Here is a 23,446-nt window from a genome sequence, read left to right on the forward strand (position 1 = left end):
AGGAAGTTTCTAGGAATTATTTCCTTGTGTACTTTTTCATCCCCACCCTGTTTCTCATCTCTTCCTGGGACTCTGATCACAAGAATGTTCAATCTTTTGTTATAGTCTTAAAAGTGCTTGAAACTGCTTATTTCTTTCTGTGTATTTTCTTCCTATTGTTCAGATTGAGTAATTTTTATTGTTCTGTCTTCAAGTTCATTGATTGTTTCCTGTGTTCTCTTCATGTCACTGTTAAGCCTACCCACTGAGGTATAATTTTGATTACTGTATTTTCAGTTCTAAAAATTCTAGTTGGTTCTTCTTTGTATCTTCTATTTATTTGCTGAGAATTTCTGTTTTCCTGATAAAGCTTTCTATTTTTTATTTGTTTCAAGCATGATTATAATTGCTTGCTGAACTACTTTTTTTACCAGAGCTGTTTTCAAACCTTTGACAGATAATTCTAACATCTTTGTCCTCTTGGTGTTGGCATTTTTATTGGTTGTTTCTTTACAATCAATTTGCGATCGTCCAGGTACTTCATATAAAAAGTGATTTTCTACTGAAAGTTGGACATTTTATTTGTATTTAGGGAGAGGAAAAAGGAAAGTAGGACTACTACATCTTTCCAGAAGTAAATTCCATAATTCTGAATATTATTTAAAATATAATTTATATCTTTATTATGTTTACATTTTCTAGTTAGGAAGAAATAGTCATAATAATTAAGTTATTTATCAGAAATAAGTGTAAATTTATATAACACTTTCAGATTCAAATAGAGTTGGATTTATAAATACATATGCAAATGATTTTTAAGTTACATTCATCAATCCCTTATTCCCTCATCTGGAACTAAAAAAAATTTCTTGGGAGTAGCCTAACACTTTCTTCATGAACATAAAGCATTGATTTTTAACCAGCCTTCTGGTTATTTCATTTCTCAGTCTGTTTTCTGTTTTCTTTTTCCAATATTCTCAATAAATACAGATGCATGTTTGCATGTATATGTATATATATGTATATATTATGGATATGTGTTTAATTTGTTCAATAACAAAATAATAACACTAATATAATTTCATCATTTTGTTCTATTCTTAACTTCACATCAAGTTCATTAACTAAAGTCTTAGGATAAATGTGATTTTTTGATGAGCAAACTTTATACTATTTTATTTCAATCTTTCTTTTTGAAAGATTTGTACAATTGTATCAACTTCATCAAATGTTCTTTGGGTTGCACAATTTATTATAAGAAGAGAAAAATTCTAACTTATGTCATTTTAAAATTTCAATGCCAATGTTTAGAAACGATGCATATTGTGTCTTTGAAACATAATTTTAAAAGGAGCATAACTACTCCAGTCAGATATTTTTGGTTAGGTTGTCTTCTAAGGAGAAATCTTGGAATTATTTTTCATAGCCATTTCTGTGATTTTTCACATCTTTGTTTTGTGTTATATACCACTTATTTATATGCAAGCATAATACTAGGAGTATGATTATTAAATTAAGATAGAAGTGGTTAGATTCAACTAACTATGGTGGGCTGGAATATTAAGAGTTATCCATATTCTTTCCTAATTAATTGTCTTTGTCTATGTGGTGACCTTTTTTTCTCATTCTGAATACATTGCTACTTTATTTTTAAAATTTAACTATATTATCTATGGCATTTCTCTCGTTAAAGTGCTGTGGTACCCTCCATGAGAAATGGTAGTTTTCATATTCCTAGTGGGAACTCTTGCTGTTTTGAATTCTCATCTGTGTTTTAGAGTCTCAGATCTGGAAGGAATCCCAGAAGCTATTTTATGCCTAACTTATACGTGAGTGTAATAACTCTATGCCACATCAATCTCTACCCACTAGATTTTGTATATTTTTAAAAAGAAATGGCGATGGAGCTCCTCATGTAAAAATGTCAATGGCTAGATAATATGCTATACAGAACTGTCATGGCCATTGACACAAATTTTAAAGAAAATTTACAAACTAATGTTATGATTTTCATATATTTAAAATTTCTTTCATCAGTTTGTATCACTAAAACACTTTTCTTAGCTTTAGTATAAAGTGTCAACATATTACCAATAATTTTTTGCCTCACTGCTCCTTTCAAAGGCTTCCTGAAGAGATTAAAACAGTAATAACAATATAAAATTGTGCCATCTTCATTTATAGGATAGGTTCCACTGAATATAAATACTCAACTACATAAACAATCATAATTATGCTAAAACCTAAATAAGTTTAATTTATTTCACATTATAAATGTTTCCAATTAAGCATTATAGGCCTGAAACAATTACTCATTGAGTACAAAATGAATTGCAAACTTATCAGGTGTTCAAGGCCTTATTTGAAATGCCCACTTCCTTTTTATCTCTCATTCTTCTTTTTCTTATGGAAGTACCTAGAGTCCTTAACCAGGCCATGCATGTGATACCTACATGCCTATATGCAATTTGTTTGTTTAGTCTAGAATGCTCCTTGTGTGTATGGTCATCTCAATTTGGAGCATGTCTTCCATAAAGCCTTTGCTGGCCAGTTCTTTCCTCGTGCAATTGAGACAGTTTCCTTTTGCCCACCCTACACCTAACTCATAGTGACTTTCAACATGGTACCTGGGACTCTTCATTGCCCATATGTGATTACATTACTGAATTTTTGGAAGGCAGAGCTTGTTGTCACATTTTCCCTTCTTTTTTAAAAAAATATAATCCAGAGCTAAGAGCTTTGCACAGTCTGTGGTGTTTACTAGATGCTTATGAATGCTGGGTTTTGTTATGCATTACATAGCTACAAGTTGAGAAAACGATTTTTCATTCCTTCTTTTCACTTCTTAGCATGACTTTCAAGAAATCCAGGGAGACCTAAACCACTTTATTACTTGCACCCTGAATTCTGAAAAATTAAGAAATAAATGAACAAAAATATCTTTTTTTTCAGTACAGTTATTTAATTTGTGACTATGTCTTGACAATATTTATAGTTTTATTTTTGGAAATCCTTTCGAAACTCTTAATTAGAAACTTTTGTTCCACAGTTCCCTCTTCATCCCATGACTTTGTTGATTGGTCCACCTCCTTAGCTATAATCACCTGTGTCTTGAGCAATTTCGTTCCAGTCATAGCATGACATAAGACAACTTGAAAAGAATACTGGTCTTTTTAACAGGTTATATCATGGGCAGTAGAACACTTGAATACTGGATGGCTCCTCCCAAGATGCTTAGGTTAGAGAAATAGAGTAGAATATAGTTACTCTGTATCTGCAGGGGAAAAGAAAGGCCAAGATAAATATTTTCCCTCACTTAGACACAGCAATAATATAATTTAAACCGTTTCACTTCTGATCCTTAAGTTGAAGAAAAAGACTCATCATTTTATCATTTCATTTATTAAACTGCAAAATATATTTTTACCAAAATTTATTATTGAAACAAATTTCATGGTTATCCTTGACCTATTGTAATTCTCTTTTAAAATTTATATTTTATAGTTATAAAATATAAAGTTATATTTTCTTATCCAAAGTTATAGTTTCTTATCCAAAAGCAGAGACTTTTATTTCTTGAATCCATTTTTCTGTTATCTTAGTAATTGGTTTTTAGGCAAGGCCCTTATGTTTTGATTTATTCTTTCTAAAAAGTTATCAGTATTACTAAAGATTAGCCATTGTTTACTCCAGTTAATAAATTTTTGTTAAATTGCACTAAAATGAGTTTCTATGTAAATAATTAACCTAGTGAAAATTTTCTTTTTCACTTGAAAACAGAATAGCATTGAAGAACTTGATGGTGTCCTTACATCCATATTCAAACATGAGATACCATATTATGAGTTCCAATCTCTTCAAACTGAAATTTGTTCTCAAAACAAATGTGAGTATTTTCCAGCTGCATCAATTATTCTTTTTATCACATTCCATTCTATGTAACTCTTTAATGAATGTTATAACCAAAAATATAGGTAGCTGCACTGCTGATGAGATGATTTAGACAACTCCTGACTCCTGGTGAAAGGGTACATTAGTACAAACTTCCGGATGTTAGTTTGGTAAATTTTTTTATCTCAGGCCTTAAAAATGCACGTAACTTTTGCAATTAAAAAGCTTACTTCTTGACTTTTACTCTAAGGAAATGTTTGGGCAACTTCATTTATGATAGAAATTATTCATCATATCATTGTTTATAATAACCAAAAAGTGGAAATATTTTACAAAGATAAGTAATTGATTATACATATTTTCATACATCTATTAATGTGACCACCAGAAATTAATATTATTATAAATTTATGCTTCCCGGAATGATGTTTTGGTGTATACTTAAGTGAATAAAAAGCAGGCTATGTAGCAGAGAGAGAGTGTGATCATCTGTTTAAAAAAGTACGTGTACATTTAACAGCATATAAGTTTATATATATAAATCGATGGTCTGGACAGATAAGTTTATATATATAAATTGATGTTCACAGTAGTTATGTTTGGGTTGTGCATTTTCAAATATTACATCTTGTTTCACCTTATTGAATCTGTATTTTCTACAACTGTGTATTATATATGTGGTTAAAAATATACAAATATCAAGAAAAGTATATGTAGGAGATATACATGAAAAATTATATTTCCAGATGTCATCGTGAGGTCAGTAGTATACTTTAGAATTTTTTTTGTTCCTGCATAGTTTGTTGACATACTGTTTATAATTCATTTGTATGCCTATGTGTGAAACACTGAAGTAGAGATGTAATGGTGAATATGACAGACATGAAGCTAAAGAATATGAGAAGTCTAATGTTGACATATTAAAAATTAATGAGCAGGGTTTTATTTTCTGTAGGGTTTCTGTGCTATTTAAAGCAGTTTTGTCATCAGCCTGGAAGGCTTCAAGACAGCAATAAGAAAAGAGTAGGAATCCTAAGGCCCAACTGCTTGTGATTCACCTAGATATGTGAGAAGCTGCATAATGGTGAGGTTCTGTTAGGAAGAAAAGCCAATGGTATGCTAACTGTGAATAAGTAGTCTTGTGAAATTAGCGACATTTTATTTTTGTTTCCAATATACATTTTAACAATATGTAATTCACTTACAAAATTAAATACTAGATGAGAATAGAAAAGGAGCATATGATTCTTTACATATGACACATAATTTAATTGGAAAAACAAATAATATACATGTATTTATAGAAAGAATCAATGAGATAAACTTGGTGGTAGTGATTATATTAACAATAGAATTTTAGATAAAGGGTACATAATTTTTCAAGGTGTGCTTCAAAAAGGAAGTGGGATTTTACCTAGGTCTTAAATAATTATAGTTGCCAAAAGAATGAAAATAATCTTCCAAAGATAGATAATTGATTATGTAAATTTTGGTGCATCTATTAATACAACCATCAGAAATTAATGTTATTGTAAATGTATTTGCTGGCTTGAATAATGTTCCAATGTGTACTTAATTGAATAAAAAGCAGGCTAGGTAACAGGTTAGTTCTATTTGGAAATTATTTCAAAAGTCTTAATTAGGAATTTTTGTTCCACAAACCACTCCTCACCTCATGGCTTTGGTAATTGACCCATCTCCTCATCTCCTGTAATCGTTTGTCTTGAGTGATTTGATACTAGTCATAACCTTCATTCAAGCTAGGGAACCAATGAAGACAGAGAAAGGAAAAAGGAATTCTAGGCAAGAGAAAGTGCATACAATGGTGTGAAGATGGAATTATGACACAATTTTACAAATTTCCTCAGCATTATATTTGCTTAGATTCTGGAATCAAAATTGTGGAGATGGAGAAGATGGCATGGTTTTGGTTTCCTGTTTTTATATGTAAAGAATTCCAGATAAGATTAAAACTGCCTCTCGGTATACTGTTTAGGTTGTGGAATATGAATTTTAGAGCTAAAAAAGCTGAGACAATTGTGGCCCCTTATTTTTATAGATGGAGAACTCTGGATGGGTTATATCGGAGTCCCTGAAAATATGAATCTGGTTCAGCAGGGCTGGGGTACATTCTAAGTGTTTGCCTTTTAAGAAGCTTCCAGGTGAAGCTGATGCTGCTACACCTCAGACCTCTCACTAGGTACTAAGACTTTAGAGCAATTGTTCTCAAACTTGGCTGCATATTGCAATCACCTGTGTAGCTTTTAAAACATCCTATGCCCAAGCCATACCCTATACCAATTTATTAATCTGGGAGTAGGTCCCAGCCATCAGTAGTTTTTACAGTTTCCCAGGTGATTTCAATGGGCAGTCAAATTTACTAGCCCCTAATTGCTTCAATGTATTATAGACCAGCAAAATAGTTCTTCCTTATATTGAATTTTGACACAGAAAAAAATATTACCCTCTCTTAACAAAGGTTATAAAGATAGTAGTATATGAAAGTTTTGAACCATCACTATAATTTAATGCTAATTTTGTATCTGAAAAAAATTACAAAATTAAAAAAAAACTTAAAGCTAAAAATGAAAAGTTTACTATAATCCAGATAACTCATTCAGAAGCATTATTGCTGGGTATTATTGCATAACAGATGTCATAAAACCTATATATAACAGAGCCAAAGAATCTCCATAACATTAAGCTCTAATTTCTAATTAAAATACAAAATAACATAATATATGTAATAAGAATATGCAGTAAAGACATGAATATGACCCAGCTAGGGTTTTGCTTGCCTCCTTGACCCAATAGTCTTGGATCAATGTCAGCTTCAGAATATCTAGCCTTTAAGACTTTGCACCTGTGTTTCATAATGTTCAAGTTGATAGGGTTTAAGTTACCTTTATACATATATTAATCAAGGGAATTGGAAAGAGAAATGGTGGGTTGCTGAAGAACCTACTAGAGGCATTCTGAGAGGTAAATTCAGCAAACCATGAATCAGGTGTTACCCCAGGTATCTATCCTGAGGACAGGTCTTTATTTGGTGAACTATTTTATTTGTTAAACAATTATTTATTTCTCTGTATGTTAGCTATGGGAAATTGAGAAATTGAGTCTCTCTGAGAGAACATAATCATAAGGAATTGAGAAAGTATACATTGAGATTGACCTACCCTAAGGACTTGTCATGGAATTACCTGCAGATACCTATGGTTCTTTAAAAGTATGGAGTGAAATGCTATATCAACCAAAAAATCTTATTATTGCCGCATCCTCAATTTAGAGTTATTTTGGTAAATTCTGGGTTTAGTTTCCTGCCACTTCATTTATAATAAGTAAAATACCATTCCATGTCAATAGGTCTTGGTCATTTCTTATTCCTCTCTAGACAATACACTCATGTTTTCTTGCATTATAGGGGTGGGTGGAAATAAGAGGGAAAATACATAACAAATAATATTCTGCTTTAATGTTCTCTTACCTTGTAATGCTTCGTTATTGATTTAAAATTAGTGCTTTCCATTGACAAGAATTTTCCATACAAAGAAGTTCTCTCTGGCAGTAGAATGTTATCAGGTTTCTAAATAAACTTGATATATTAATGCAATACAGGACTTTTGAACACGCGAGTCATAGAACTAATTCATGAATAACTTTCTAGTGTGTGAATCGTCAGCAACTGTGAAGTCAATATAAAAGATTATGATAGGCAATTTTGGGCTGATGTATACAGTACTCGAATAGAAAAAATATCAGAGTGCATCACTTCAAGTATGAGTATTATTTTAAGCAACTTCTGTTTTGGTTGTAGATTTATATATGAACACACATGCTATGAGTTGTCATTAAAAAAATGACTTGGTGTGATGGTGAAGCAGAACAGCACACTTAGGCAAACACAATTGCTTTAGCCCCTCTGCAGTTCTCACCTATTCTGAGTTTCAAGCCTGCTGCAGAGTCTCATAAATCTCACTGCAGCAGATCCAAGAATTTTCATAACTTCTTTTCAGAGCCCTTCCAAAGCCTGGATAATGCAGGGACTCTCCTGTCATGGACAGGAAAAAATATAGTTTAGCTTGTTTTTATTTTTACTTTTTACAATCTACGCATTTAACAAAATTGCACTTGTACCTCATAAATTTATACAAAAAAAATGCTTGTTTTTAAAGGGGCTACAGTTGCCGGTTCATTTATCGTAAGTGGCAATTAACTTAGGAAAAAGTAAAGTAGGTTTTTTTCCCAGAATATCTACCTTCACTTAGAAAGAACTGGTTCAATAGAACCCATGCCAATTTATAGAAAAGCATGTCAAACCATATATTCATTTATAATTGGTAGCAATATTTTAATCTGAAAGAGGACAGCAGATGATCACCCAGAATTGTGAAAGTATTAACTCAGAATATTATCTCCAAATATGTCTTTGAAATATGGAGCATTAACTGGATATTCAATACATTATGTGGTGGTAACTGTAGCTCTAAGACTTGTCTGGGATTGGTAATATCTTTAGGTTCACAGAAAATAGACCATTTGCTAACTCAGTGGAAGAGAACTAACTGTCCATTGGATTGTCTTTTTTATATAATTAAATAATTTAAACATGCAGAAAAATATAGACAATAATATAAAGAACACCCTGTAGCTTTGTCAGATCTTAACACTTTGCTTCAGATCTTTTTTTCTTAAGAAATAAAACATTATAGATCTAGTTGAATTTCTCTATTTCGCTCTGTGATTCTACACCTTGAAAATTAACCATTATTTTAATTAAATTTCTTGACAATCATTCCTGTGTTCTTCATCCTTTCACTATGTGTATTTGTTTTCATGATTAACATATATTGTTGTACAATTTTGTAAATTTTATGTAAATTATATCATACTTTTTCCTTCAACTTATCATTTTTTATCCATATAAATTCTTTATATCTATACATGTATATATATAGATCTAGGTCATCATCTTAAATGTTCTATAGGATTATTTTGGTTGGCTACGCACAATATGTATCTGTTCTACTAATAAATACTAGTGTTGTTTTCAACTTTTTATCATTGCAAGTAATGCTACAATGAACAATCTTGCATATGAAACCCTATGCATATGTTAATAATTTCTCAGGAGATACAATTACCTTGAAAACCCAGGTTAGACTTATTCCTCTTCATCTTATGAGTTTGTTAACATCAAAAATCTTATTTAAAAATTATATTTTTAAATTATTTGTGACTGCTCCTTTCCTTGATACCTATGGGATGGAGCTATATATCAGTGAAATTTCTGTTCTAAACAGATATGTACATATTCTACAGTGCTAGATATTTTCAAATTTCTATCAAAAATGTTTGCACTGATTAACAATTTCACTAGCAGTATTGTGACATTGCTCAACATCTCTTCTGTGTTAAGAATTGTAAAGCTATTTATTTTTGCCAATCTGACAGCTGTTAAGAATCTCTCTCTCTAAATAATATTTTAATTACAAACATAGTTGAGCATCTTCTGTTTATTAAGTTTGGTTTTTCTTAGTGAATTTCCATTTAATGGGCTTCATTTATTTCTATTAGTTGTTATTCTTTTCTTATCGAAGTTTGAAAATGCTTTTTTCTTTTTCAGTATACCTATTCTAAATAGTAACTATTTGTCAGTTTTTCACATTTGCAAATGTGTACTTAATTAGTGGCTCGTCTTTTATACGATATTTTATGTGAGTACATGAGTAAAGTTTATAATAAATCTTGGTATGTATTAGAGCTGGCCCCTACTTTTTCTTTAAATGATTTTTGTTCCACCTCCTTTATTTGTCCTCTGGTATTTAAGATCAGTATGTCATTTTTCCATGAAAAACTATAAAATTGAAATAAAATTATAAATTAATTTGGCAAAAAATATCATGATACTTTATTTGGACCTGTTTACATATTTCAAAAAATATTGTATTTTATAAAACTTTTGACAGTCTTTGTTACATTTATTCCTATTTATCTTAAGGTTTTTTTTAACATCAAAAATCTTACTTAAAAATTATGTTTTTAAATCATTGGTGGCGCCCCTTTCTTTGATACTTGTGGGATGAAACCAAATATTATATAATGTATCATGGCTCTACAGAGAAAGAAGACTTTTAGCAAGTGAGGAATTACTACTCTCTGAAAAGAAAATTAGGAAAAGATAAAATCAACACTGAGGAGATTTTATAAGCAATCTTTTTGAGCTATTTTTCCAGTATACAAATTTTGCGAAGCATTAAGTTTTACGAACCTGTTCCGTTTGCATTTTAAACCACCTGAGAAGAAAATCAGAAGCTGTGAAGAAATCAATGTAAAAAGAAAAAAAAAAAATGGGCAAGAGTATTTTTTCTGGGATGAAAAGTAATAGATGGTAGGGAAAAATGTAGTCATGTAAATTCATTTCAAATTAGTAACAAACATATCATCATTAAGTAAATACACTAAATTAGGGATTGATGTATACATAAGACATTATAAAAACTTCTAGTGATTAAATTGGAGATTTGGCATGTAAATTGACTGTAAAATTATAGATTTTTCCACTCCATTTTTTTGCTAATACAACCCACAAGTACAAATTTTCGCATCTCTTGCCAATAATAATTTTAGCATATTCTCAAGCTAATTTTATGAACTGATGCTTCAGTTTGAATCAAATAATATAAAACAGCCAGTTTGAATCTTTCAAATTTTTTTACCTGTGTAACCAAGAAAAGATTTTTTCAAAATTATACTATTGTTATTCACGTTTACAGTGTTTCTTCAAAGATTCTATATTTCCCCAGATGTGAAGTTTGAAAAGGTATGCTTACAAACATACTGTGGTTGGAGGCTGTGAGTACAAAACAGGAAGGAAAGAAGAAGGGAGAGAAAAAAGGAAAAAAACTAAACAACAAGGTTGATACCAGGATGAGAATTTGGCCTTCTTCATCCTAGAATCACTCCCCAGACAAGGAATTACCTCTGGCCTGAGTATACAAGGAGCATAGATAGAGAAGACAGGACATTCTTACAGAGTCAAGGAAATCTTTTGGCCTCAGGATGCAATCTAACACTGCGAAGCATAGGCAATGTGCTATCCTGAGTCCAGCTTTAAGGAATAAGCATTTAGGAATGGTAAGCCCTTCTCCACTTTTCAATGACCTTTATAATCCCCTCTCAGCCCATTTCCATTACCATAACAACACATATTCTGAAATAATAGAGGACCCTGTAATTATAGATGAAAAAAGGTAAGCCTGTGGACATAGTATTTTCTCCCAATTAGAAACACCTTGATGTGAAAGATTATTAAGCAATCTTATTCATTCATTTATGTAACAAGTACAAACTAAGAGCCACTCTTCTAGGTGCTCCAGAAACAGGCGGCCTGTATAGGAAAGTTCTTCTTCATGAAACTTTTATTTAAGTCACTGAAAGTAACAGAGTAATAAAACAGTAGCAACAAAATAAGACCATTGCAAATAGTGATAAGGGTTATGAGAAAAATAAAGTGAGAGGATAGAGAGTTAGGAAGTGATGAAAAGCCATGTGAGGATTTTACACATCGCTTAATATCATCTAATTACATAAGACAAAATATTACTTTTGCTGTTACGCAGAGAATAGATGATGGTGTGTAAAAATGAAAGTAGGAACACCAGATAGGAGGCTGTCTTAGTAGTGACAGGAGAGGCTTGAAGGTGGCTGTCGCCTGGGTGTTAGCAGTGGAGGTGAAGAGATTTGCTTGAGCTTGATAGCTCTTTGAAAGTAAGGATTGTGGGACATACTGATAGATTGCAGATGAAGGAAAGAGAGGATGGGTCTGTGTGTAACTAAAGACATGTTTATAAAAATATAAATAAAATACATATCAATGCTGTTAACTGAAATAGAGGTGCTATGGCAAGAATAGGTTTGACAGTGTGATGACACTGTTTTGACAGTGTGATCAAAAGTTCTACTTTGGCTATGTTAATTAAAAGATAATACATTGGTTGGTATTAAGTATATAAGTCAAACACCCAGGAAGGAGCTCATATGTGATATTCAGAGCCATAGCCTGAATGAGATTATTCTGCAGAGAGGGCAGAGCAGGGCAAACATCTGAGTCCTACGCATTGTTGTATTTAGAGGCCTGGGAGAGAAATTTCCATAAAGAGACTGAGAAGAAGCAGCCACTCAAGGTCTTTTAAAAGCCAACTGAAGATAAAGTTTCTGAGAGAAGAAAATTATCAACCATGTCATGTCCTACTCCAGAGACAAGTGAAAAAAGGCCACAAAATAACTTGTGATATACACAACACCATCCATTAATGCTAGAAATGTACCCCCATGGATCTAGGTAATCCCAATTCTTTGTGCCATGAAAATAATGTAGATATATTGGTTTCTCGTGAAACTCAGTGTCAATAGGTATTATTTATAGAGCAAATGCCTGGGAAGATAAAGAATTATAATTCTGATTCATTATGTACCCCAAATGTGTAAAGCCACAAAATATCTAAAAACAGATGGGAATGCAGACTGATTGAGACAATGCAAAGTGTTAATGAGTGGAGAGGAAAAAGAGCTATCCAGATAAAACGTAGAACAGGTCTATGTAAAATTTCAATTGACTGCTTTTTTGCTCATTTTCCAATGTAGTGAACCTCAGTTTCATTTGCTGTATACCTTTTCCCTATTTTAAGCATCTCCAGAGTTTGTATCAGATTAATAAGACTGAGTTAAGATGCACAGATATTGGGAAAGGTATGACTAGAAGCTATAGGACAAATTATGAAAAAGTTCATGTGAAATACAAAGGATAGAATAGCAGATGCATCAAAAAAAAGTAACAGATTAAGCAAAGAACTCAAAAACTCAAAAAGTGGGAGAACACCAGCATCAAGAGGCAGATGATAAAAAGCAAACAAGGCTTGAAAGCTGAAGTAGTCGGCTGCATTATCTCCAGACACTTTTTGTTTTTTTGTTTTGGTTTTTTTTTTAAACAGAGTCTCGCTCTGTCGCCCAGGCTGGAGTGCAGTGGTGCAATCTCGGCTCACTGCAAGCTCTGCCTCCTAGGTTCACATCATTATCCTGCCTCAGCCTCCTGAGTAGCTGGGACTACAGGCGCCTGCCAACACACCCGGCTAATTTTTTGTATTTTTAGAGAGACAGGGTTTCACCATGTTAGCCAGGATGGTCTCGATTTCCTGACCTCGTGATCTGCCCACCTCGGCCTCCCAAAGTTCTGGGATTACAGGTGTGAGCCACCATGCCTGGCCCATCTCCAGCCAATTTTACACCATTCCTATCTGGCTAAGTATCCGTTTCTGACTTGAGTCATCTTGGAAGCTGAAAATGTGACCTGGAAAGATGAGAATTATTCATACATTCTTACAGAACAAACTTTTGACAATAACAGAAATCTGAAAAATAAGCATGACCTCTATCTACCCATGACACCTGGTTGACTATAAGAAATTATCTTCCTCGTGATCGTTATCTACAAGATGCAAATGGAAATTACTTTTGTAGGAATATAATGGGTAATGTTTAGTTGAAATATTATTCTAACAATACTGTTTTTCTAAAAATGCTATTAAGGTTTTATATTTCTCTAAGAAATAAATTATTATAAATATTGTTTAGCATGTAATTTTCAGTTTGTTTTGTATAAAGGGTATTTGGAAGTTAGCATGATGTGGGCTTTAGTTGGGATTGCAATTTTAAAATATTTTTAAAGTAGATGATTTAATCTATACTTACTAATTTGACTGATGTTTATTCCCTTTTTACTTTCATCTGATATTTACAAAGGTCTGTGCTGTTGTTCTAATGGTATCTTTTATAATTGTCCATTTATATACTTTTTTACATCTTTGAAATTTATTGAGCCTTGCTTTAAGTTCAACATACGATCAGTTCTTCCAAATAAATATTCCTTAGTGCTGTATCTGCATTTGAGATCAGAGGCATTAACATGGGTTAAATTGTGAAAATGTCTAGCATTAGATATTGCATTAGCAACTAGGCGATCAGCCATGTGATTCCCTTTAGTCAAAGGTCCTGGAAGAGGTGTATGAGCCCTAATGTGAGTGATGAAAAAAGGGTGCATTCCACTTCTAACTGCTGTTTGCAGTTGGGTAAATAAAGTCATCAGTTGTTCATCTGTATGAAATTGTAACTGAGTATTTTCAATTAACTGTGTGGAATGAACCACGAATGAAGAATCAGAAATCACATTAATGGGCATATAAAAAGAAGTCAATACCTTAATTACAGTTACAAGCTCTGCTTTTTGAGCTGAAGTATAGGGCGTCTGGAAAACTTTACTTTTCAAGCCAGAATAAGAAGCTTTACCGTTATTAGCCACATCTGTAAAAACATTCTCAGCACCTTCAATTGGTTTGGATTTAGTTATTTTAGGGAGAATCCAATTAGTTAATTTCAAAACCTGAAACAGCTTCATTTTAGGAAAATGATTATGGAGAATACCCACAAAGTCAGCTAAATGGGTTTGGCAAGTAAGACTATTTATAAAAGCTAGCTGTATTTGTGCCTTCATGAGAGGGACAATAATTTTTCCATGATCATATCCATGTAATTTAACAATCCGAGTTCTCCCAATTCCTATCATAGTAGCAATTTGATGTAAATAAGGAGTTAGAGTCTGTGAATTAGTATGTGGAAGAAAAAGCCACTCTACTACGTCCTGTTCTTGGACAATAACACCAGTAGGTGAATGCTGAGTTGAAAAAATTAACAAATCTAGAGTCTTCTCTGGATCTATTCAATTTATTTGAGCTCTATGGACTTGCTTTGCAATTGGTTGTAACTCTGCCTCAGCCTCCTTTGTGAATTGCCAAGGGCTAGTAAGACTAGGATTTCCTCTAAGGATAGAAAACAGATTACTCATGGCATAGGTAGGAATGCCTAGAACAGGTCGTATGCAATTAATGTCCCCTAGTAATTTCTGAAAGTCATTTAATGTTTTTAGTTGATCCCTACGTATGGTTACTTTCTGTGACACAATGGTAGTGTCATTTACTAAGTTCCCCAAGTAGGAGTAAGGAGTAGCAGTCTCAATTTTATCATGAGCTATAATTAAACCAGCACGAGAAATTGAATTTTGCAAATGACCAAAACATTGGAGTAAAATTTCTCGAGTGGTGGCAGCACAAAGTATATCATCCATATAGTGAATAATGTAACACTGTGAAAATTTTTTATGATTAGGTTCAATTGCTTGCTCCACAAATGTCTGGAAAATTATGGGACTGTTTAACATGCCCTTTGGCAACACTTTCCAGTGATAACGTTTAGCAGGCTACAGGTTGTTTACTGCAGGAATTGTAAATGCAAACTGTTCACAGTCTTGCTCAGCTAAAAGGATAGTAAAGAAACAGTCTTTTAAATCTATGACTACTAAAGGCCAGTTTTTTGGAATTATAGCAGGAGAAGGCAATCTTGGCTGTAATGCTCCCATAGGTTGTATGACCGAATTGATAGCTCTTAAGTCAGTTAACATTCGCCATTTGCCTGATTTTTTCTTAATTACGAGAATTGGAGAATTCCAAGGGGAAAATGTTGGAGCTATGTGCCCATTTTCTAATTGTTCAGTAACTAATTTCTCTAAAGCCTCCAGTTTCTCTTTACTTAGCGGCCATTGTTCTATCCAAATTCGCTTATCTGTTAACCATTTTAAAGGTATAGGTTCTGGAGGCTTAACAATGGCCGCCATCAAAAATTATTTCCTAATCTTTGGCAGGAACTTTGTTTTTCCTCTTGAAGTGGTTCTTTCAAACCTTGCAAATTTTTTTCTAGACCCATACCAGGGACATACCCCATTTCATGCATTGTATGTTGACTTTGAGGGCTATGTAATTGTTCTGGAATTAGAACTTGTGTTCCCATTGTTGTAATAAATCTCTTCCCCATAAATTTATAGGTACAGAAGTTATAATTGGTCGAATAGTCCCAGGTCGTCCATCAGGCCCTTCACAATGCAAAATATAACTACTTTGATATACTTCAGGGGCTTTCTTAACTCCAACTATGTTAAATTGAGTGGGTTGAATTGGCCATGCAGACGGCCAGTGCTGTAGAGAAATGATTGAAATGTCCACTCCTGTATCTACCAAACCTTTAAATTTCTTTCCCTGAATAGTTATTTCACAGGTAGGACATTTATCAGTAATTTGATTTACCCAATAAGCTGCTTTGCCTTGTTTATTTGTGCTTCCAAATCCTCCTGTTCGTTTAATTTCACTTTTTCCCATTTCCACAAATGGCACAATCAGGAACTGTGCTATGTGTTCTCCTGGCTCTGCTTTCCAGGGAACAGAAGTAGATACAACAATTTGAATTTCTCCATTATAATCTGAATCAATGACTCCTGTATGTATTTGTACCCCTTTTAAACCTAAACTAGACTTTCCTAAAAGTAATCCTGTTGTCCCTGCTGGCAAGGGTCCACAGACTCCTGTTGGGACCTTTTGCGGGGGTTCCCCAGGCAGAAGGCTCACAGCTTTTGTGCAGCATAAATCTACTGCGGCACTACCGGCTGTGGTGGGGGACAGACATTGCATGGGAGCGAGGGAATGGCCTGAGCTAGAAATGCCCCCGTTTAGAATGGGACGGCCCCCTCATGGCGTTTCCCGAAATCGGGTTCCCATCTTTATCAAACTTAGAGTGACACTGATTAGCCCAATGTTTTCCTTTTTTACATTTTGGACATATTTCAGGATCAGCAGTTTTCTTTTTTCCCTATCTGGCGGCCTGACTCACTGATTTTTTCTACATTCTTTTTTAGTATGACCATGCTTCCCACAGTCAAAACAAGCCCCAGGAAATGGAGTATTTCCTTTATCCACCCTCAGTCCTGCCATTGCCTGTGCTAGCAGAGTAGCTTTATGCGGATTGCCTCCGATACCATCACAGGCCTTGATATAATCAACTAAATGTGCTTTCCCTCTGAGAGGTCACAGAGCAGCCTGGCAGTCAGGATTAGCATTGTCGAAAGCTCATAACTGCAGCACTATATCCTGAGCAGCCGAATCTGCAATCATCTTTTTAAGAGACTCCTGTAACCGAACTATAAAATCAACGTATGGTTCTCTTGGTCCCTGTTTTATAGCACTAAAGGAAGGGTATTGTTCCCCACTTGAAGTGATTTTTTTCTCAAGCTCTAATGCACACTCTGCTAAGCTGTTCTATGGCATCATCCTGCATGACCAATTGTGCATCTAAACCAGCCCAGGTGCCAACCCCCAAAAGTTGGTCTGCAGTTATATTGAGGTTGGGCCTGGGCATTGCGAGCAGCCTGAATGGAAGCTTTATCTGCCCATCAAGTTTTAAATTGTAAGAACTGAGCAGGAGTCAGACAAGCTCGTGTAAGAGTGTCCCAGTCAGTAGTTATCATCCAACTGGAAACAGCAACATTCTTTAACAGTCCCATTACAAAAGGAGAACCTAGTCCATACTGATTTATAGCTTGTGGAAATTATTTGAGTAATTTAAAAGGAAAAGGCTCAAATGTAGCTATAATATTTCCCTGTTGATCTGGGGGGTATATTCTAAAAGGGAACTGCCAAGCCTCTAAATCACCCTCTCGTCTAGCTTGCTGAATTCCTGCCTGAATAGAACTAAGAGCGGTCGTTCAAGGTGCTGCTCAGTCACTGGGGCAACCACTTTTTGCCCAGTGTCCTCCGGAAAATAAAGATCTGGAGGGTCTTTTTCTTCAAATAATAAGGAGGGGGTGCAGAAGTGTAGGGATGAACCTTTCCCTTCCTTTGCCGCTGTAGCTTTAGCTGGTAAATAAACATGCTGTGTAACCTCTTCTGTTACTTCGCTATACTCTCATTCCTCCTCATCATCAGTGTGAAAAAGTTCCAAAGTGAAACGAACCAGACCCCACACCTGTACCATTGTTACCCTGATGCTTCTGAGCTCCCCTTCTTACTCACCACAGGGATTGCTTTAAGAGTACTAGGGTGTCTTCCAGCTAGTTTTCTGTTCCAACTGTTGCTCTGGAGACCCATCAACTTGGATTTGAGCCCCTACAATGGACGCCACTTGCCGAGACCACCTCAGTTGGGGAGACCCTAACCCAGTGGCAGTAGAGGAATTAAAGATGCACCCACAGAAATATACAGGTGTAAAGTGGGAAATCAGGGGTCTCACAGCCTTCAGAGCAGAGAGCCCCGAACAGAGATTTACCCACATATTTATTAACAACAAACCAGTCATTAGCATTGTTTCCATAGATATTAAATTAGAAGTATTCCTTATGGGAAACGAAGGGATGGGCTGAATTAAAGGAATAGGTTGGGCTAGTTAACTGCAGCAGGAACATGTCCTTAAGGCACAGATCGCTCATGCTATTGTTTGTGGCTTAAGAATGCCTTTATCAAAAAGCTTATCCACCATGATCAAGTGGGCTTCATCCCTGGGATGCAAGGCTGGTTCAACATATGCAAGTCAATAAATGTAATCCAGCATGTAAACAGAACCAAAGACAAAAACCACATGGTTATCTCAATAGATGCAGAAAAGGCCTTTGACAAAATTCAACAGCACTTCATGCTGAAAACTCTCAATAAATTAGGTATTAATGGAACATATCTCAAAATAATAAGAGCTATTTATGACAAACCCACAGCCAATATCATACTGAATGGGGAAAGACTGGAAGCATTCCCTTTGAAAACTGGCAAAAGACAGGGATGCCCTCTCTCACCACTCCTATTCAACATAGTGTTGGAAGTTCTGGCCAGGGCAATCAGGCAGGAGAAAGAAATAAAGGGTATTCAATTAGGAAAAGAGGAAGTCAAATTGTCCCTGTTTGCAGATAACATGATTGTATATTTAGAAAACCCCATCATCTCAGCCCCAAATCTCCTTAAGCTGATAAGCAACTTCAGCAAAGTCTCAGGATACAAAATCAATGTGCAAAAATCACAAGCATTCTTATACACCAATAACAGACAGAGAGCAAAATAATGAGTGAACTCCCATTCACAGTTACTTCAAAGACAATAAAATACCTAGGAGTCCAACTTACAAGGGACGTGAAGGACCTCTTCAAGGAGAACTACAAACCACTGCTCAATGAAATAAAAGAGGACACAAACAAAGGGAAGAACTTTCCATGCTCATGGGTAGGAAGAATCAGTATCATGAAAATGGCCATACTGCCCAAGGTAATTTATAGATTCAATGCCATCCCCATCAAGCTACCAATGACTTTCTTCACAGAATTGGAAAAAAATTGACTTCAAACTATCCTACAAGGCTACAGTAACCAAAACAGCATGGTACTGGTACCAAAACAGAGATATAGACCAATGGAACAGAACAGAGCCCTCAGAAATAATACCACACATCTACAGCCATGTGATCTTTGACAAACCTGACAAAAACAAGAAATGGGGAAAGGATTCCCTATTTAATAAATGGTGCTGGGAAAACTGGCTAGCCATATGTAGAAAGCTGAAACTGGATCCCTTCCTTACACCTTATACAAAAATTAAATCAAGATGGATTAAAGACTTAAATGTGAGACCTAAAACCATAAAAACCCTAGAAGAAAACCTAGGCAATACCATTCAGGACATAGGCATGGGCAAGGACTTCATGTCTAAAACACCAAAAGCAATGGCAACAAAAGCCAAAATTGACAAAAGTGATCTAATTAAACTAAAGAGCTTCTGCATAGCAAAAGAAACTACCATCAGAGTGAACAGGCAACCTACAGAATGGGAGAAAATTTTTGCAATCTACTCATCTGACAAACGGTTAATATCCAGAATCTACAATGAACTCAAACAAATTTACAAGAAAAAAACAAACAACCCCATCAAAAAGTGGGTGAAGGATATGAACAGATACTTCTCAAAAGAAGAAATTTATGCAGCCAACAGACACATGAAAAAATTCTCATCATCACTGGCCATCAGAGAAATGCAAATCAAAACCACAATAAGATCCATCTCACACCACTTACAATGGTGATCATTAAAAAGTCAGGAAACAACAGGTGCTGGAGAGGATGTGGAGAAACAGGAACACTTTTACACTGTTGGTGGGACTGTAAACTGGTTTGACCATTGTGGAAGACAGTGTGGTGATTCCTCAAGGATCTAGAACTAGAAATACTATTTGACCCAGCCATCCCATTACTGGGTGTATACCCTAAGGATCATAAATCATGCTGCTAGAAAGACACATGCACACGTATGCTTATTGCAGCAAAGACTTGGAACCAACCCAAATGTCCATCAATGATAGGCTGGATTAAGAAAATGTGGCACATATACACCATGGAATACTATGCAGCCATAAAAAAGGATGAGTTCATGTCCTTTGTAGGGACATGGATGAAGCTGGAAACCATCATTCTCAGCAAACTATCGCAAGGGCAAAAAACCAAACACTGCACGTTCTCACTCATAGGTGGGAATTGAACAATGAGAACACTTGGACACAGGAAAAGGAACATCACACACCGGGGCCTGTCGTGGGGTGGGGGTAGGGAGGAGGGATAGCATTAGGAGATATACCTAATGTAAATGTCGAGTTAATGGGTGCAGCACACCAACATGGCACATGTATACATATGTGACAAACCTGCACGTTGTGCACATGTACCCTAGAACTTAAAGTATAACACACACACAAAAAAATGCCTTTAAGCGGTTTTCTCCCCTGGGTGGGCCAGGTTTTCCTTGCCCTCATTCCTGTAAACCTACAACCTTCCAGCGCAGGCATTAGGGCCATTATGAACATGTTACAATGCTGCAGAGATTTTGTTTATTGCCAGTTTTGGGGCCAGTTTATGGCCAGATTTTGGGGGGCCTGCTCCCAACAACATATATAAAAATATCACATTGTACACACTAAATATATATAATTTTTATTTGTCAATCATACCATCATAAAATGTAAAAAGACATGGGGCAAATATAATACACATAATTTTCACTTCTATTATAGTCTTTTCCATTTACTCTATTGAAAATGTATTTTAAAATATGTAAACCATGACAGAAGAGGGAAGTTTTCTTACAGAAACTGTGAACAGAATGGAGAGAAAGTCCACTACTTTGTACACTTTGCAGTTTTATTTAGCTCTCTGTGAGGTTAACCCCAATTTTCTTGTCTATCCACTTTTTTTTAGTTGTTAGAACCAAGCCCCTATTCTTTCTTTTATTTAATGCCATGGTTCTCAAACTTTAGCAGGCTTCAGAGTTGCTTGAAGGATATGTTAAAATTCAGATTGCTGCCATCTCTCTTCACATTTCTGATACAGTAGATCTGGGTTGGGTACAAGAATTTACATTTCTCACAAATTTTTATATGATGCTGATTCTACTCCTGTGAATAACCAGTGAGAACCACTGAGTGAACAGTAATTGATTGGCATCATTGTTATGTACATAAGTAAAATTGACATATATCAAATTAAAGTCAAGATAGATTTTTTATTCCATCACTCTGTGTCCTTGAATTAAAATCATGGGTGCAGAGGCTGTGCGTGATGGCTTATGCCTGTAATCCCAGCACTTTGGGAGGCCAAGGCGGGCTGATCACCTGAGGTCGGGAGTTCGAGACCAGCCTGACCAACATGGAGAAACCCCATCTCTACTAAAAATAGAAAAATTAGCCTGGTGTGGTGGTGCATGCCTGTAATCCCAGCTACTCAGGAGGCTGAGGCAGGAGAATCACTTGAACCCAGGAGGCAGAGGTTGCTGTGAGCCGAGATCGCACCATTGCACTCCAGCCTGGGCGACAGAGCTAGACTCCGTCTCGAAGAAAAAAAAAAAAAAAAAACATGGGTGCAGAATGAAGTAGTCTTAGAGTGACTGTTCATCTAAAAATATGTTTTCCCATACCATTTTTTTAAAACCCTCAGAAATGCTTACAAAAAGTTTAATATACTCCACTTCATAGTAGGTACTCTTCTAGACACTGAAGGAAAGTAGAAGAATGTGGGATAAACAGGACACAGCCCACACTCTCAGAGGGCACAGAAGCCAAGGAACGAGAAAACAGAACTACAAAAATAAGTGCCATGAATACAGTGTGTGCCCTACACACAGTACTTAACATGCGTTTTGCTTACTCTGTCAAACAGGTCTAAGCACTTTACTTATGTTGTTATTTACTTCCTCACAATGATCCTGAGGTAGGTACCATTTTAATCTCCACTTTACAGATGAGAAGTTGCATACTTTGCCCAGATGGTAAGTGGCAGAGCTGGGACTTGGATCCAGGCAGCCTAGCTCCAGTGGCCACTTTGCTAGTCCCCGGATGACTGTGCCTGGGTACACTATAGTGAGCATGAGCTCGGGGTGTCATTGAAGCGCAAAAGAAAGAGAACAGTCAGAGGAAACTTTACAGGGCAGATTATCTTAAATTTAAAGGAAGGACTCTCAAGTTTTCCTGCCTAATTATATAAATTACTATTACAATGAATAACTTATAACAACAAGTTTGAAATAACCTCAGATACTCTTTTCATTATTTTTGCAATCCTAGAAACATTGTAATTTTTGTTTCCTAGTATATGATTTCCTACATATCAGCCATTTTGTCTTTATGGGTAAATACTGCCCTTTAGGAAGAAGCCCCATTTGGTTCACAGATTAATTCCCAGTCCCTAGAAGAATATCTAGTGCTCAGTAAAAATTTATTATATTAATTACTTAGCTAATGGTAACCAGGTTAACCATAGACTAAAATAAAACCCTGGTATCAATAGATACAAATTAGTAATATTTGAGCTCCCCAAATAAAATGATTCTTGTTTGTTGGACTAAGGCAGCAATTTAGATTGTCATGGTTTTGTTTTTCATTTTATTTTGTTCTTCTTATTCATGGCATCTGCTATTAGCAGAATGAAAAATTGGCATGTGTGCCTTCTGAATATGCTGCACTGAACTGTCTGTGCTCAAGTACCAAGGCACATATGTTTGTCTTCTCTGGGCCAACACACAAATTGTAGGTTTTTCAGGGTCAACAGTAATAAGCATCTATAATTATATCATAGAGTTAGGAAAAGAAACATAAATATTATCTATTAGTAACTGATAACAGGAAATAGGCTCTCTAATATCCATTCATTTTAATTAGGAAAATGTATGCATGGGTTGGCCTCAATTAGAAACACACACACACATACACACACACACAGGGGAGGTGGGGCAGAATGGGCTTTTTAATTAATGTCTTGAATAAGTCATGACTTAGGAAACTTCCTCTTACTTTTGCAGTTGTTATGTAGTAATGATCCTCAAACGTCTGAAATTCTTTGAAATTCTAGAGAGGTTCAGAAACCACTGTATACCACACTCTATTATTAATCCACCCTAAAAACACCTCCCTCCCCTTTCTAAAAGGACCCTTGGTAATGGTAATTCTGCCATTACCAAATAGTTATTTTTAAAAATCTTAAGGTTTGAAAACTCACATTACATTATTCTGAAAAGGAAAGAGATTTAGATGTAGAACTTGTTTTTATGCCTTCTTTCTGTAAGTTATGGTTTGCCAAAGCCGCCACAGCATCTGCCTCACTGTATTGGTCAGGGTTCTC

At 35.1% G+C, this 23,446-nt stretch overlaps 1 protein-coding gene across 2 annotated transcripts in view; it reads left to right on the top strand.

Annotated features, from left to right (window-relative positions):
* Positions 1 to 23,446, top strand: part of BANK1 (B cell scaffold protein with ankyrin repeats 1) — a 293,848-nt gene that overhangs the window by 100,400 nt on the left and 170,002 nt on the right. For both annotated transcript variants that reach the window (XM_003829949.5, XM_034958947.3), the window contains one exon: positions 3,760 to 3,865. In XM_003829949.5, coding sequence (XP_003829997.2) covers positions 3,760 to 3,865 — 106 coding nt within the window. The remainder of the gene's footprint in view (positions 1 to 3,759; positions 3,866 to 23,446) is intronic.

Source organism: Pan paniscus, chromosome 3 (assembly GCF_029289425.2).
Source record: "Pan paniscus chromosome 3, NHGRI_mPanPan1-v2.0_pri, whole genome shotgun sequence".
Taxonomy (NCBI): Eukaryota; Metazoa; Chordata; class Mammalia; order Primates; family Hominidae; genus Pan; species Pan paniscus.